Source organism: Trichechus manatus, unplaced genomic scaffold (genome assembly GCF_000243295.1).
Source record: "Trichechus manatus latirostris isolate Lorelei unplaced genomic scaffold, TriManLat1.0 scaffold00048, whole genome shotgun sequence".
Taxonomy (NCBI): Eukaryota; Metazoa; Chordata; class Mammalia; order Sirenia; family Trichechidae; genus Trichechus; species Trichechus manatus.
Window position 1 is genome coordinate 3,247,358 of NW_004443984.1, and position 14,254 is coordinate 3,261,611.

General features: G+C 43.2%; 1 protein-coding gene across 6 annotated transcripts in view; it reads right to left on the reverse strand.

Moving 5' to 3' along the window:
- Positions 1 to 10,924, reverse strand: part of DHDDS (dehydrodolichyl diphosphate synthase subunit) — a 29,484-nt gene extending 18,560 nt beyond the window's left edge. For 3 of the 6 annotated variants that reach the window (XM_004377079.2, XM_023732086.1, XM_023732090.1), the window contains exons 1-5: positions 10,403 to 10,903; positions 10,211 to 10,324; positions 8,330 to 8,446; positions 4,208 to 4,350; positions 775 to 891 (exon numbers count right to left, since the gene is read on the reverse strand). In XM_004377079.2, coding sequence (XP_004377136.1) covers positions 775 to 891; positions 4,208 to 4,350; positions 8,330 to 8,446; positions 10,211 to 10,273 — 440 coding nt within the window. In that variant the 5' untranslated portion in view covers positions 10,274 to 10,324; positions 10,403 to 10,903. Of the gene's footprint in view, positions 1 to 774; positions 892 to 4,207; positions 4,351 to 8,329; positions 8,447 to 10,210; positions 10,325 to 10,402 lie in introns of all 6 variants that reach the window. The other 3 variants (XM_023732087.1, XM_023732088.1, XM_023732089.1) reach the window with 3 other exon arrangements.
- Positions 10,925 to 14,254: the final 3,330 nt, after the last annotated feature.

The following is a 14,254-nucleotide window of genomic DNA, read 5'->3' on the forward strand; positions in this document are numbered from 1 at the left end:
ATAAAACAAATATTAAGTGACCCTTATTGCCCTCATAGCCCTCTCCCTTTCTACTGCCAACTAGCTTACCAAAACTAAACCCACTGCTGTTGAGTTGATTCCAACTCATAGCGACCCTATAGGACAGAGGAGAACTGCCCCATAGGGTTTCCAAGGAGCAGCTGGTGGATTCGAACTGCCAATCTTTTGGTTAGCAGCCGAGCTCTTAACCACTATGCCACCAGGGCCCCAACCAGCTTACAGAGGATGTGAATCCACTGTAATATTAGCACAAGCACAATAAGGAAAGTTGATGCAAAACAAATTTACTGCCAAACATATTATATTTCAAAGCCACACATAATGAAGGTTGGATTATTCAACTCCGTTCCCCTCTGCATCTGCATGACCTCCCAAGGTCATCCTATCCATGAGTTAAAGGACTGGGATAGAAAAAGAATTTATTGACCGATCAGTCTTCAGAGAGACAGGGATGAGGGCTGCTGCGTAACTACCCCATCCCCTCCCAAGTAAAACATACATGTATTTTAGGGGGCCACATGAAGGGGGAAGTAGATGAGAAACTGTGTGCGTGTGGGAGTTTACACATATAACACAATGCTGCAGAACAGTCTCTGGTCTGCCCTGTAGATAGAAGAAGAAAGTCTTTAAGCATCCCAAACTACTCCCTCATTGCCTCTAGCACCAAATGCAGAAAGGCCCAGGATGTTCCCAAATGCTAGCAAGCAGTTAAAAGATCGATACAGGCCCCTAAGGGGAAATCTGAGAACTTACTTGTTGTAGTTTCTGGTGGCTTGTACAGCTTGTGCAATCAGCTCCTGGAGATCCAAGGGCAACAAATGCAGATCGCCCAGGACCCGGATACACACCCCATGCTTCTGCAGTTTCTCCCTGATGGGAAGGGAAGGGGGAAGGAGGCAGGGTTACATAGGGCACCCGCTCAAGTGGAGGGAGCTTGATAATAATCAACTCCAAGATTGGGTGCTTTCCTTTGTGTCAGGCACTGTTCTACACATACTATTTCACTGTATTTCCTCAACAACTCTGAAAAGAGTATATGACATTCCATCTGAGAGCAGTAACTGAGGCTCAGATAGGAGAAGGAACTTGCCCAAGGTCATATAGCCAGCACATGCTGTCAGGATTGAAACCGAGGTCTGTCTGATTTGAGAACCCAAACTCTTTATCACACATTACACCGGTTCATGTGTCATTGGCAAGTTATATTTTATGTATTCTGTGGTATGTTTGTCCCCTCTTGACAAGCAAGTAAACTCCTTAAGGGCAGAACTATATTATTCGTTACTTTTGTATCTCCTGGTGAAATATGATAATAATAGTGGCCCACCAAAAAAACCAAACCCACTGCCATGGAGTCGATTCCCATTCATAGTGACCCTATAGGACAGAGTAGAACTGCTCCCATAGGGTTTCCAAGGCTGTAAATCTTTATGGAAGCAGACTGCCACATCCTTCTGCTGCAGAGCGGCTGGTGGGTTTGAACCGCCAACCTTCGGTTAGCAGCTAGGCACTTTAACCACTGCACTATTAGGGCTTCTTTTAATAGTAGTGACCAAAACCAAACCCAAACCCATTGCTGTTGAGTCAATTCTGACTCATAGCAACCCTGCAGGACAGAGCAGAACTGCCCCATAGGGTTTCTAAGGTTAGCGACTAGTGGATTCGAACTGCCAACCCTTTGGTTAGCAGCCAAGCTCTTAACCACTGCACCACCAGAGTTCCAATAACAGTAACAGTGGACCTTAATTGTATGTTTACTCAGTGCCAGACACTGGACTAAGTGCTTTACATGTACCAACACATTTCATCCTTACATCGACCTTTGAGGTAGGTACCATTATTATTCCCATTTTATAGATGAGGAAACTGAGGCACAGGGAGGTTAGGTAAGTTTGCTCAAAATCAGACAGCTAGTGAGTGGAAAGCCAGGATTTGAACCTAGGGAGTCTGGCTCCAGAGCCTGTCCTCTTAACTACGATATTATATTGCTTCCATATAGTAATTCCCAACTCTGCACACAGTGAGAATGAGTTCACTGTTACCCAACTAGCCTCCCTTACCTGGGAATGCTATGGAGAAATTGAAAAATGAATGTTTGGAAAAAGGAAGCTTAATAACAAGAAGTATATTGTGGGGTGGGGATATCTGTAGGTCCTGGAGGACCTTGATACAGACCTGAAGGTCACATCTATTACTGTATCCACCCTATAATCCTCAACCACATTTTTTTAAGGATGAAGCAAGATCTAAACACCTATTTTTGACAACCCACTGGAGCTATAGTAAACAAGTGTATAGACAAATCAAGGCAAAATTTTAATAAGAATAACTAGATTCAAGGCCTAGTGTCATCACTTACTAGCTGTGTGACCTTACAAACTTTCTTTTAGCCTAAGATCTCTTTCTTCAAATAAAATCTTATGCAAAAGTCCAATATATAAAATAGATCAATGAAAGGCAGAACTCTGTACCCCTATTCCCTCTGGTCTCTTCACTCCTATTCCTCAGAACTTTGGGGTTCTGTGACACATTGTTAGCAAATTACTTCTAAGGTTTCTTCTTGCTCTGTCTAAGACTTCGTGATAGCCTAAGACCCATTTTCTCTACTACTGGTTGATTCCCGCAATCTCACTAGCACTTATACTGCCATGCATTTTGGCCTTTCAGGGAACATGACGTTGCCTCTGTTCTTTCAGAGTACAGAGTAGTAGACAAGAGCTCAGGCTCTGGCGTCAGAAAGATCCAGGTTTGCATCTTGGCTTTGCCTATCTGACAGCTGTGTGATCCAGATATCTGCCTTAACCCTTCTGGTTTTACTTTCCTCTTCTCTAAAACTGGGCTCATAATATCCTTCTCATGGGATAATATGAAAGTTGAATGAAAATACACGTTAGGCTCAGGGTCTGGCACATAGTAATCACATAAAAAAAGAAAGAAGGTATATTGATATAGAAAGACACTATCATTCATAAAGGCATTCTTCCCTCCTCATGCTTTAGTGTGAAGTACAGAAGAATCTGAACACCTGGGATGTGCCTTCACGCCCTACCCCCAGCCCCTTGGGTGTGAACTCTGAGGCACACCTCAGGGTCTCACCATCCTAATCTGGATAGACAGAAGCCTGGCGCCCCACCCCTTTCACCTTCAAGGATCCACACAGGGACAGAAACGACAGAACAGACTTCTGAGAAAAGTGTTTCAGGCCCAGGCCCGCCAGAGCTCTAGGCTCTCTGTGCTCTCATCTTCCTAGCCTGGTACAGGCAAGAGTGAGGCAGAGAACAGTTGTAATGAAGACTTTTAAGCAGTCCTGGCTGGTGAGGGCTCTGCACTTTGAAGCACACAATTTCAGTCAAACTACCTCTTTGCCCTTTCTGGTTTTGCTCCCTAAGTTAGCCTTGACTTAGCTACAGTTAAGAATAATACTGACACTTCCCTATAAAGGCTTCTTATGCAACATGCCATCCCTCCCAGAAGAACATGCAGGCGAGTATAGGGATGACTGCCCAGCAGAAGAGAAGCCCTGGTGGCACAGTGGTTAAGCACTTGGATGCTAAACAAAAGGTCGGCGATTTGAACCATCAGCCACTATGTGGGAGAAAGATGTGGCAGCCTGTTTCCATAAGGATTACTGCCTTGCAAACTCAACGGGGCGGTTCTACTCTGTCCTATAGGGTTGTTATGAGTCAGAATTGACTCGATGGAAATGGGTTTGGTTTGATTTTGGTTGCCCAGCAGATGATGACCTTTTCAACGTTTCTCTCACCCCACTCCCCAGGCCACAGTTTACTGGTCTGAGGGTAGAAATCTGAGCTAAGGTAGGCCAATTAAAGGATTTAGTTTACTCTGGGCCGCTCTCTTGAAGCAGAGAAAGCTAGTCTGTAGAGAGAGATGGAAGTAAATGTATATAGAGGCTCTATCTAATGGATTTCAATTCCTGGTTTTGGTTTTGCTTGAGGCTAGATGTACTTTTCCTTGCATTCTGTGAAATACCTCTATACCCTCAAATAAACTCTCCCTTTAAAAAAAAAAGAAAAGAAAAGAAAAACTGGCTTGTGTTTCTGCTAGTTGCCACTAAAGACTTCTAACAAACACTTAAAGGATTTATAGGGAAATAAACAGAGTTGTGAGGGTTAGGAGAAGGCCGGAGGTGGTGGAAGACCACCTCTCCCCTCTGGCAGCATCTTACTGTTCTTCCATCAAGCGGGTGAACTTCTGCCGGGCCAGATCCATTAGCCCGTCTACCTCACTCTTGGAGCGTTTGAAGTTCTCAATGCTGAACGCGTAGACTGTCACCTCTAGGATGCCCAGGTTCAAACACCAGCGCAGAGTCTGAGAGGAGAGAAGGCAAGGAGCTACGGTACAAGGAAAGGAACAGTGCAAAGGGACATTAAGAGATGCTCTGGCCCTGACTCAGTGTTGGAGGTAGGAGACATACTTTTTTTCCTTCCTCAAACTGTGAAAACCTAGGATAACATTAGTGCTTATGTCAGAATAATGAACCAAATAAACAGAAAGCCGTTACTTAAGAAACTGAATAACATGACCTTAATGAGTACTACTATGCTGATGCCACTGTAGTTTACTGGAAAGAACTCTTCACTGAGAGTAAAGATTGAGGTTCTAGTCCTTGACTCCATCATGCACCTGGTATGAAACTGGAGGCAAATCATTTAACCTAAGTGGGCCTTGGTCTCCTTATCTGTAAAACAGGATCACAATCCATCCCTTCCAAGGTGGCTAAGGATCAATATAAAAACACAAAGTATTATTATAAAACACAAGGTGTTACTCACAGCATAACTTCATTTTACTGGTAGACTGAGGGACTGATGATGTATAAGAATAAAAGCAACAACTGAACAGCTGTGCAACATTTAAGTCTGCAAAGGGTTATGTATACATTATTCCCTTGATAAGAATATGATTCCATTTGATTCTTGAAGCAACCACAGGCATTATTTCATAATGCCTATTTTATAGATGATAAAACTGAGGCTCAGAGACTTGAGGAAACTTACCAAAAGTTTACAACTCTACTGCATGATTCCATTGTATGAAGTTCTAGAACAGGAAAAACTAAACTATAGTGACAGAAATCAAAGCAGTGGTTGCTGGGGAGAAGGGGGAGGCAGTGGGACAAGGGCTGAGTAGGAAGGGGTGCAAGGAACTTTAGGGAGGGATGGAAATGTTCTATATCTTGACAGGGGTGTGGGTCAGACAGACTAATAAAACTGTCAAAACCCAAGATCTGCAGATTTCACTGTATGAAATTATTCTTCAGTTAAAAAAGGAAAACTCATACTTAAACTCAATTCCCTTGAGGCTGCTCTAAGCCAGTACCACTCCCTAAGGTGGAGAACAAAGCTGGAGCTGAGAATAACAATGTTGAGATGGGGAATCTGGAGGTAAAAGGTAGGGGGTAGAAGACATTCAAGCATAGAAATGAAGAAACAAATCTGAAGATTCCCTTTCTAATCCCATAACAAACATACAAACAAATCCATCACCACTTTAGGAAAATTACCAATGAGAACCTGACACGTGAATAGGCGCAGGCCCTACAGACCTTGCAAGGCAGCCATTTTGGATGGCACATCTGATCAGAATCCACCACTGACCTTAGCCAACCACTGCTGCCAATAATGACAGCTTCAATTTTTTGAGCACGTCTTTTATAACAGGCCCTGTGCCACATGCTTTTCATGTGCCATCTTGTTTAATCCTCAAATAATCTCTGGAGGTAATTATCACAGTCCTCATTTTACAGATGAAGAAACTGAGGCAGAGGGAACCTAGCTAACTCGCTACAGATCAGAGCCAGGAAGCGGCAGAGCTCCTAAGCATTAGGCAAAACTACCTACCTCTTACTCAGTTATGAGAGAGAGGCTGGAATCGACAAACCTAAAAACCTCTACAGAGGGTTGGAGATAACCCCGCACCCACTCATTCAAAGCAAAAAAACCCCACTGCCCTGGCATCAGGTCATATTCTTGTGCCAGGAAGCCGGGATCCGTGGACTACAGACCATATTTCCATTCTTCCTAAATTTAGTTTCACAAAGATTGGCATATTTCATTCTTATTGTTAAATTTAATGTTTCCTAATTTGCAATATGCATTAAAGCCATAAAATATTCATGTCTTTTCCTTAGGGTGACCAACTTGTCCCAGTTTGTCTGACATTTTCCCAGTTTTAACACTGAGAAATCTGCTTCCTAAGAAACCCCTCAGCTTTGAGCAAAGCAGGATAGGCAGTCACCCAGCCAATGCTCCAGAAATCTCACTTCTAGGAATTTATTCTAAAGCAGTTCTATTTATAATGTGCAGTAAGAGTAAAACAGTTTAACAAATTATGTCAGATCCATGTGATGAAATGGTCTAGTCATTAAAACACATGATATATAGAAAACTACATATCAGCGGCTAACAGACACATGAGGAAATGCTCGCGATCACTAGCCATTAGAGAAATGCATATCAAAACCACAATGAGATACCATCTCACCCCGGCGTCATCAAAAAAACAGAAAATAACAAATGGTGGGGAGACTGGAACTCTTATGCACTGCTGGTGGGATTGCAAAATGGTACAACCATTTTGGAAAACAATATGGTGCTTCGTTAGAAACCTAGAAATAGAAATACCATATGATCCAGCAATCCCACTCCTAGGAATCTATCCTAGAGAAATAAGAGCCATCACACGAATAGACATATGCACACCCACGTTCATTACAGCATTGTTCACAATAGCAAAAAGATGGAAACAACCCAGATGCCCATCAACAGATGAATGGATAAACAAACTATGGTACATACACACAATGGACTACTACGTGACGCTAAAGAACAATGATGTATCTGCGAAGCATCTCACAATATGGATGAGTCTGGAGGGCATTATGCTGAATGAAATAAGTCAATCAGAAAAGACCAAATATTGCATGTGACCACTACTATAAAAACTCACGAATAGGTTTACACATACAAAAAAACAATCTTTGATGGTTACGAGGGAGAGGAGGGCTGGGAGTGGTAAAACACTAAATAGACAGTAGGTAAGTGGTAACTTTGGTGAAAGGTAAGACATTACACAATACTGGGGAAGCCAGAACAACTTGTTCAGGGTAAGGTCATGAAAGCTCCACGGACAAACCCAAGCTCTTTGAGGAACCAAATTACTGGGCTGAGGGCTATGGGGACCATGGTCTCAGGGAACATCTAGCTCAATTGGCAAAATATAGTTTATAAAGAAAATGTTCTACATTCTACTTTGGTGATTAGCATCTGGGATCTTTTTAAAAGTCTGTGAGTAGCCATCTAAGATACTCCACTGGTCTAACCCCTTCAGGAGCAAGGGAAAATGAAGAAAACTAAAAACACAAGGGAAAGATTAGTCCAAAGGACTAACAGACCACAGCTACCAAAGCCTCCACTAGACTGAGTCCAGTACAACTAGACAGTGCCTGGCTACCACCACTGACTGCTCTGACAGGAATCACAATAGAGGGTCCCAGACAGAGCTGGAAAAAAAGGTAGAACAAGATTCTAACTCAAAAAAAGGCCAGACTTACTGGACTGACAGAGACTGGAGAAACTCTGAGAGTATGGCCTCCCGGACACTGTTTTAGCTCAGTAATCAAGTCACTCCTGAGACTTACCTTTTACCCAAAGATTAGACAGGCCCACAAGACAAAACGAGACTAAAGGCGCACACCAGCCCAGGGACAAGGACTAGAAGGCAGGAGGGGACAGAAAAGCTGGTAATAGGGAACCCACGGTCGAGAAGGGAGAGGGTTGACATGTCATGGGGTTGTTAAAACAATATGTGTACTAACTGTTTAATGAGAAGCTAGTTTGTTCTATAAACCTTCATCTAAAGTACAATTTAAAAAAAAAATTTTTTAAATTAAAAATAAAAAAAGACTACACATATCAACCTAGAAAAATATCTGCCAAAATGTTAAGTGAAAGTAAGATTATCAAAGCTATAAATGCAATTTTATAAATGATCAGTTATATAGATGAACATACTACAAGGACTAGGATGAGGCATACAGAAAAATATAAACTATTGATTTATTAAGGTGGTTAGAGGAGCCAACTTTGTACTCCTAATATTTTCTGATGACTCACTGGGTAATTAATTTTTTTGTTAACGTCAATATGAGACCTACAGCAAGCAAGCAAGAAAATAAACAGCTATAAAAACACTCTCAAAACCACAGCAAACTCGGGGGCTGGTTTTCTAGATATAATTCAGTTCCCTCCACAGACTGTTCACCTTGGGTTCTGTCTCCCACACTCACCTCAGCCAGCTTGTTGAAGCCCTGTGAGTGGCCCTCTTGCCGCTCTACCTGGCACTTCTTGGCGTAGCGACGGTTCCCATCCATGATAAATGCAATGTGCTTGGGCATTGGACCTGCCTGTGGAGTAAGAAGACAAATGATGAACATATCACATACTCTTCAGGGCTAAAGGGGGACACTATTCCCCAAGCAGATAGGACCTAGGGTATTTATCAAAACCCTGAGGAAGATAATTGGGTATTTCAAGCTTTTAGCTCAATAAACAGGTACTAAACACTTTCATTTATTTATGTGTGTATTAAACACCTCCTACACACCAACTACTATGTTAGGCTTTTTATACTTTTATCTCATTTTATTATACCTTATAAAGCAAATAATATTATCTTCATTTTACATGTGAAAAAACCGAGGCTCAGAGAGGTCAAGTAACTTGCACAAGTCACAAAGCTAAGAAAAGGCAAAGTGGGAATTCAAACTAGGTCTGTCCGCTTCCAGAGTTCACCTTTTAACCATGTACTATTAACTACCACCTTGGTTTCATTAGTCCAACTGAGAGTCCCAAGAAGGATCCTGATGGGTATGGTCAAACACGGAGGGCATCACCCACGTGAAAGAGGCACCCACTCCTCAGCTCTAGCCAACTGCTGCCACACAGGACGTTGTGGGGATAGGGGGGCAATGTTGCTGAATCTTCTAATTTTTCAGGAGAAGTCAAAAATCATGATTTTTATGTTATAACTTAAGTGTCAGGAAGCATTTCAAAACAAACAAAAAAGACATTCTGAAGGCCTGAAAGCCAAACAAAGCTTCTTATCTGGGTAACAGCAGTCTAGGATTGTCAACCACAGCAAAAATGGACTCCTCAGTCTATTTTCCCTCACCAGGAAGGGATCTTCACTGACTGCTTCCCTAGGCACCTCTCCAACATTTTCTACTTTTGTCCTCCACAAGCAGCATTTAAAAAAAAAAAAATTCCAGTCAAGTCATGCAGTTTGTTGTTATTCCCAACATATGACTGCAGTGGTTCCTTGAGGAGATACTTTCGTTTCTGCCTGCTAGAGATCGCTTGGCGTTTGTGTGTGAGTGTGTGTGGGTATAAGGCATACTGACTCATAAATTCACTCCTACCAGTTGCCTGACAGCCTGGGACTGACAAACAAAACCAAGGTGACTGGCCCTGATCTCAAACTAAATCTCTGTCTTAGGCAGAAGGTAAAACAGTGTTGTGATTCCTGGAGAAAAAGCTGAAGCAAGATTTGGGGAACCAAGGAGTGTGCAGGAAATAGAGTGATCGTAGTTTTCAAATGGCTGAAAGACAGCCCCAATAATAATAGTAATTAAGGGGGAAAAAAGTAATTAAGAACTGCTAGACATTGTGCTAAGTGCTTTATATGTAAGTTTCATTTAATCCTCATAACAACCCTACAGTTGTTAAAGTCACATGGTTAGTGACAGAACAAGACCTTCACCCATGTTTGTCTGCCTCCTGAGCCCAAACTCTTAACCAGTATGCTCTACCGTCACATCAAAGATTATTCTAAATAAGTCCAGAGCACAGTACTAGGAACAACAGATCAAAATTCCAGGGAAACAAATTTCAGTTCTCTATAAGAAAGGCTTAATAGTCTGCTGCTCAACAAAGACAGGAGAACCATCATATGATACTAGGAGGCCCTGGGCTTCTTGCCCTGAAAATGTCAGCTAGGACAATAATCTGCTGGAAATGTAAACCTGGAAGTTACTTTGCAATTCTAAGACTTTACAGCTCCCTTGCTGAATTTCACTCAATGCCATGGATTGTTCAATTTTAATAATAGGTTTTGATACAAAATTACCCAATGACCAGAAGGCCAGCTGGTGCCCTGGGCCGTTGCTCACCTTTATGATGTTGGCACAGAACCGCTCCCAAAGTGACAGCTCTCCCTCCTTGATCCATGACATGGTTCTTGCCCTGTCAGGAGATCTCCCCAGAACAAGACACCAGCCAGTAACCTTGGATAAACAAGATAGAGAATAAGAAGTCACCAAGGCTTATAAGCAGCTATTTCCTTGCAATCCCCGGGGATTCACCTGGACTGTGGAGAGCAGCCAGCGTTAGAATCCAAAGACACTGCTCGAAGCCTCTACTCTTTCATCGCCCAGAGTTGAAGAAGCCAATGGGAATTTGGGGGCAGAGGTCTTCCCTTGGTTCTCCTGGTTTCTTGGCCCTTGCTCCCATCGCCTTTTACCGAGGATTTGCACTGACTTCTTCTGAACATCTAAGTCGGCTTCCCGCCACAACCTACTGCCTACATGCTGATCACTCCCTGCCGATTCCATCTCCACCTTTCCCCAAGCCGTTTCTCACTCTGCGCTCCCGGTTACTAACCCCTTCAGTTGTCGCACCGTTACCTTCTACCTCAGCGTTCTCTCCCATTTTCTATTCCCTCAGTTGTCTCTTCCACTGGCCCCTTTCTTACTCCCATAGCTGCCTTCCCAACCAGTCACCTCCCTCTCCTCTCGACCATCCGTACAGCTCAGCACCTGATCGGCTCCCCACGGAGCCCCGCTACCACTTCAGTGAACCGACACTATCTCACGACGTGGCGCAGGAAAATCACGTCATCGCTGGGCGCGGGGACACGTCCCTTCATTAGCTAATGGGTGGAGCCCTGCTCTGCGCATGCCGAATAAGAAGAAGGCGTGGCGCGAACGCTCGGGGCGTGCAATTCGCACACCCGGGCGGGGTGGGGGGCCCGCAGAGGAACTTCGGGCAAGGGTGAAAGCTGAGTAAGCGCTGAGTGTGGCGGGCGACGTTGCTCTAGGCCACGTGCAGAGGACAGGGCTGGCGAAGGCGAGTTCGAGACCACCAGGGGGAGCAGTAGACCCACAGGCAGAGAGGCTGCAGGCGGGCTAGGTTGAGTGAAATGTGCCCCAGAATTAGGGGCTTCTCAGTGACTGATGGCAGTTTAGGACTGCTGAGAAAGCCAAGAACTGGGTTTCTTTAGAGGCCTGGTATACTGCAGTCTTAAAAATCTTATTTTTACTGTTTTTAGTTCTTGGATTTAATCGTTTGGAATGAAGTTCCTAGCCCAATGCAGTCTTACAACGCATTTAATATCAACCCATTTTGTGCTGACCCCAGGAACCCAGATTTTAGGATTTGCAGATTCCCAGGACCCACTCCTAGGAAATCAAAAAGGGTTAAAGCCAGAAAGAGCTCTGCTATACAAATGACTTCTAACAGAAAGGCACTCACTTAACCCCCAGTAGAAAAAACAAGACCACTAGTTTTGTACTAAATTTTTATGGAAAAGCTGTTGTAGGAATTTGAGGCTCTGACTCACATATTGGAACTCAATTTTCTCAAAATTAAAATTAAAGCAGCGGAAAAAAAAACAACAAACTTTAAATACAGAATCTGATGCCACCAGTCTTTTGTTCAAAGCATGAAACTTCCATCTGAATGTTTTGAGAGTAGAATAGAATTTCACAATTTAAAACAATCTTCTTGTTTAGATTGCAAAGTCCCATCAAGGAAACAAGGCAAGGAAGAGATATGGCACTGGTGATGCCTAATCCATTATGTTTGTCTTCTCTTTCTGATGAAAGGGTTACTTTGACAAAACATAATCAAAGAAAGACCTAGAGATGAGTAACCCACCCAGGAATAGTCTTAAACTTTTCCATCCTTAGTGCTTTGCAGCCTGGAGGTTAACAGGTTTACTGCAATTTTGCAAAGACCATTTAGTGAAGCCCAGTAGTAGCTTGCTGCTGTATGAGCATCCATGTCACCTTTGGCTTTTTGTACAATTAGTGAAGAGACCAGAAAGCACCTGAGTGGATATATGAAACTTCTTACCCTTGCTCTGGTAATGTTGCCATCATTTGAGGATTTAATCCACTTTCCTTGCCCTTTTGTGTAATACTTGGTATGCCTCCAGTCAAAAGCTTTTTCCTTTTAAAATCCTCCTTCCTTTAGGGGGAGCTAAAGGTTTAAAAATACATGTGTATTAGCAGACTAGCAAACTTTGGCTCAGAGAAAATGTCTGACCATAGCCAGTGTTATCTCATTTGGCCTCAGTCTCCCCAGTTCTACATCTTATTTTCCTCCCAGGGATGGTACAGGGAGTTAAGATTTGTAAAGGCTCTGAGGAGTAAGGGACAAAGTATTATTAGAGTCTCATGCCCTAAGTCATGGCCCCATCTTTTCATCCCAGCTAGTGGCACAGCAACCCCATTCTTATGCATGCCAAACCCCTAATCCCCTCTTGAATGTGGCAGCTTCCAAGGAAAGTACAAGAGACCTTAAATAGAAACAAAAATCCACTGTAATGAGGTGCTAAGAGGACTGAACTTTCAAGATTCTTTCCTCTAACAGAGTGGCTGAACAGAAAACTTAATGACTCTTCTGTGACCTGAGTCCAAATCCGTGGTGGGAATTTTATGGAAGAGGAAAAGCACCCTAAATATCTGACAAGGAGACACAGGTTCAGTACCAATAAGTCTTTATTCATTGTATTTTCCCAGGGAAAAGAGACGGGAAGGCAAAAGGATCGGCATGTGTTACAAAATGATAGAAGAGAAAGGAAGTACCCAGTACAGCAAAATCAACCAACAAATAAACATACCCCAGTGATGAGGGTCACCAAAGCCCACTGGGGCTCAGCCTCCCCTAGTTAGGAATGAGGTGAAGGGACCAGGGAAAGAACAGACAGGTATACACTTTCCTACCCTCCCTCCCTCCCCATAAATTCAAGATTTCTCACAAAGCTTTGGTTTCTAGCAGTAAACATGGGAGTTACATTCGTCCGTCTCCTATTAAACAATCTTGTGGCCACTTTGACATAAGTTTCTTGCACCTGCATAAAAGTTCCTGAGTGACTTAGAAATACATTCATCTTCCCTTTCTTGGTCTCCCACCCCCACTTTCTATGTGGAAGCCCCTCACTGCTTCTCTCTACCCTATGACTAGAAATTAAGTAGCTTTGGTCCATCCAAATACTACTAAGTTTTGGCATGAATCATATCAAGGACTACAGTCTTAACTCAGAAGGCTGGAAACAAGGGATGGACTATTCCTAGCTTCTTCGGGTTTTCTGAACAAAAGGGTTAAATGTTGTGGAGATATCCCCAAAATTAAATGTGTATATGTGTGGGTTTCGGGGGAGTGCTGGGGAGGAGGTAGGGTAGGAGTCAAATTTTTAGGACAGAAGATCTAGTTCAAAAGAGGAAACGGGAAGGGGAACACAAAAGAAAGGATGGTTCAAGGCCCCCACTTCAAGAAGGGTCCCCAAGCTTATGTTTCAGATCCTTTTGCCTGGTGCAGAACCTTCTGTCAAAGATGCTTTGGCTATTTTTCTTTCAATACAAAAGAAGTTTGTAAACAATAAAAACCCCAAAAGAACATGGAGAAAGACCAACACATTATATTTACACAAACTAGGCCACCTAGCAATCACCAAATCAGCGACTTTGTGAAGTTCTACAAAACCCAGACAAATACAATAACTAGAGGGGGCAGCATTTGGGGGAGACAAGAACCCAGAATCAGACACACATCACCCAATGCGTTCTATTGCATTTGCCCCGTTTTAACACAGTGAGGTAGGTTTGCAGTGATCTCACAGCATGTAAACGAAACCCCCTTTCTCCTTTAGCTACCATAACACTAAGTCAGCAGGTCAGGACACTAGCTCTGGGCACCACTAAAAAGCCCTTGCTTATGGGTCTCTCTGGAAGCCAAGCAGGAAAAGTTCAGAATTTCATGAAAAGGTTAAGGGTTTTAGTCTTTGTTTCATATATCCATCCCTGGGCAGCACAGGATGGGTATAGATGTATTAAAACCTATGCTACCAACTCAGATTTTCACACACACACACACACCCCCCCCATTGTGCCTGGTAGGCCTAGCCTAATCCAGTGAAGGATGGATCTGGTGAA